This window comes from Chenopodium album, chromosome 19 (assembly GCF_948465745.1).
Source record: "Chenopodium album chromosome 19, dcCheAlbu1.1, whole genome shotgun sequence".
NCBI classification, from domain to species: Eukaryota; Viridiplantae; Streptophyta; class Magnoliopsida; order Caryophyllales; family Amaranthaceae; genus Chenopodium; species Chenopodium album.
Genome location: NC_137852.1, coordinates 7,599,399 through 7,601,482, shown reverse-complemented (window position 1 = coordinate 7,601,482; position 2,084 = coordinate 7,599,399). Strand labels below are relative to the sequence as shown.

Sequence of the window (2,084 nt, the reverse complement as noted above, 5' to 3'; positions counted from 1 at the left end):
GTAATTAAAGTGCATGGGAAAGTAAAATTTACATGGGAAAGTTAAATTTGCACAAATATTTATGCAAATGTTAGAGAATTTTGGTAAAAAAATAATATTAATGGTACTTGAAAAAAGCAAATGTGACTAACATTTAGGGTCACTAATAATGGCAAAAGTGACTATCATTCGGAGCCGGAGGGAGTATAAAATAGTTCAAAGTTGAAACTAAAAGTTGACAAGATAGTAATAAATTCACAAGTGGATAAAGTTCCGTTAAACATAACATGATTTAATTTTATCTTTTACACTTAATTATACTTGATACCGTACTTTGCAAACTTAAAATTTGTGTACATATTAGTATAGCCTGTAATTCTCCAGAAAAATAAAATAATTCTCCAGAAAATTAAATACATTTAAATTATAACTTCCGTGAACGAACATTTAATTTATTGAAAATTTTGGATGAAGAACCAAATTAATTAAAAAAAAGGGAAGAAGAGTAAAAGGGGAAAAAATTAAAAACAAAAGAAAAGTTCTAAATTAGCTCTCCTAACAAAAAGAGGAGGACTAATTATTTTTTTCTCTTTTTTTGGCTAAATTCACAAACACAAGAAAAGAAAGAGAGAAAATTATACACACAGAATTCATCAAAATCAAAATTCACACTTAAAAGAAATAAAATTAAAAAAAAAAAAAAAAAAAAAAACCTAGCTAAGTTAACACTCACATATAATCCCACAACAAACCTTCAAAAGTGGTTGAAATAACATTTTCAGGCACCACTGCAAAATCCTCCATACCCTGCATCATCCATGGTGGATTATGATATATCCACCCATTATTATCCCAACTATCAAATTCGTACACTAACTCCCTCCCCATCATCTCCCCGGAGTTTCCTACCGGTCCGAGGCTCGGCAACTCCACGATCTCGCTCAACTCCTCCGAGTTCCCTATCTCCATTGCTGACACCATGGATGATAGGGACGAACACGAGGACAACGATGACGACAAAGACAATGAGTTGGAAGACGAAGACGAAGATGAAGATGATGAGTTATTATTATTATTGTTATTATTAGCAATACAGTCGATGTTTTCCATAGCTGCTGCTTTAGCTGCAGCAGCTTGTACGTCACGTGGGCTATTCGACACGGGCCGGGGTAATAACCCGGCGAGTTCGGGGAAGTTAAGGATGGCGGAATCACCCTTGATGCTAAGAGCAGCTACGTCGTGTGCTCGGGCTGCCATTTCGGGGTTAGGAAAAGTCCCGAGCCAAATGCGGGACTTTTTCCTAGGTTCCCGAATTTCTGACACCCATTTGCCCCATGTCCGCATTCGGACCCCGCGGTATACTGGGTGTTTCCCGCCGGAGTCTCGGGCTCGCTTCGGCGTCTTTGCGGGGTCCGAATTCGGAATAGAATTGGTAGTAGTAGTATCATCTGTAGTAGTACTACCACCACTTCTATTAATACCAGTAACATTATTATTGTTAATGTTACTATTAATAGGTATTTGAATTTCCATCATTTTTTTCGCACTCTAATTCAATTTCAACCCTCTTTGAGAGTTTGAGTGCTATTTTTGTTTTGTTGTTTGTGATCTTCCCAATTAGGAAATAATGAAGGAAATTTATGGGTTTTTTTTGGTTACTTGTTGTATAGAAGTGGAAAAAAGAAGCAAGCTAAGAAAAATGAGAAAGGAAAGATTTAAGTGGAATACCAAAACCATATAATTTAGCAATGACTAAAATAAAATGGGGAAGAGGATATATTATAAGGGGGTAGGGGGAGGAGAGAGAAAGAGTGGGACCCAAGGAAAAAGAAAAGTGGGGCCAGAGTAGTAGGGTAAGGTTTCCTCAAATAGAGAACCACGCAACCTCCAATTATAAACACTGTCATTCAGAAAAATGAATAGTGACTTCAATATAATGTTTTTTTTTTATTTTTTTATTTTTATTATTTTTTAATTTATGATTTTTTTTTTAATATATTTTAATCTCTGTCACTGCATGTTTTGCCGTTGGTTGTACTATTGAATTATCCTCCTCTTCTCTGCTGCTCTTTTTTACGGCTAGAGTGCTAGTAGTAGATTTTCCT

At 35.6% G+C, this 2,084-nt stretch overlaps 1 protein-coding gene across 1 annotated transcript; it reads right to left on the bottom strand.

Moving 5' to 3' along the window:
• Window positions 1-312: 312 nt before the first annotated feature.
• Window positions 313-1,717, bottom strand: LOC145594897 (ethylene-responsive transcription factor ERF043-like). The gene has a single exon (XM_081651245.1). It carries the CDS (start codon window positions 1,513-1,515, stop codon window positions 709-711), a length of 807 nt encoding a protein of 268 aa, XP_081507371.1. The 5' UTR covers window positions 1,516-1,717; the 3' UTR covers window positions 313-708.
• Window positions 1,718-2,084: the final 367 nt, after the last annotated feature.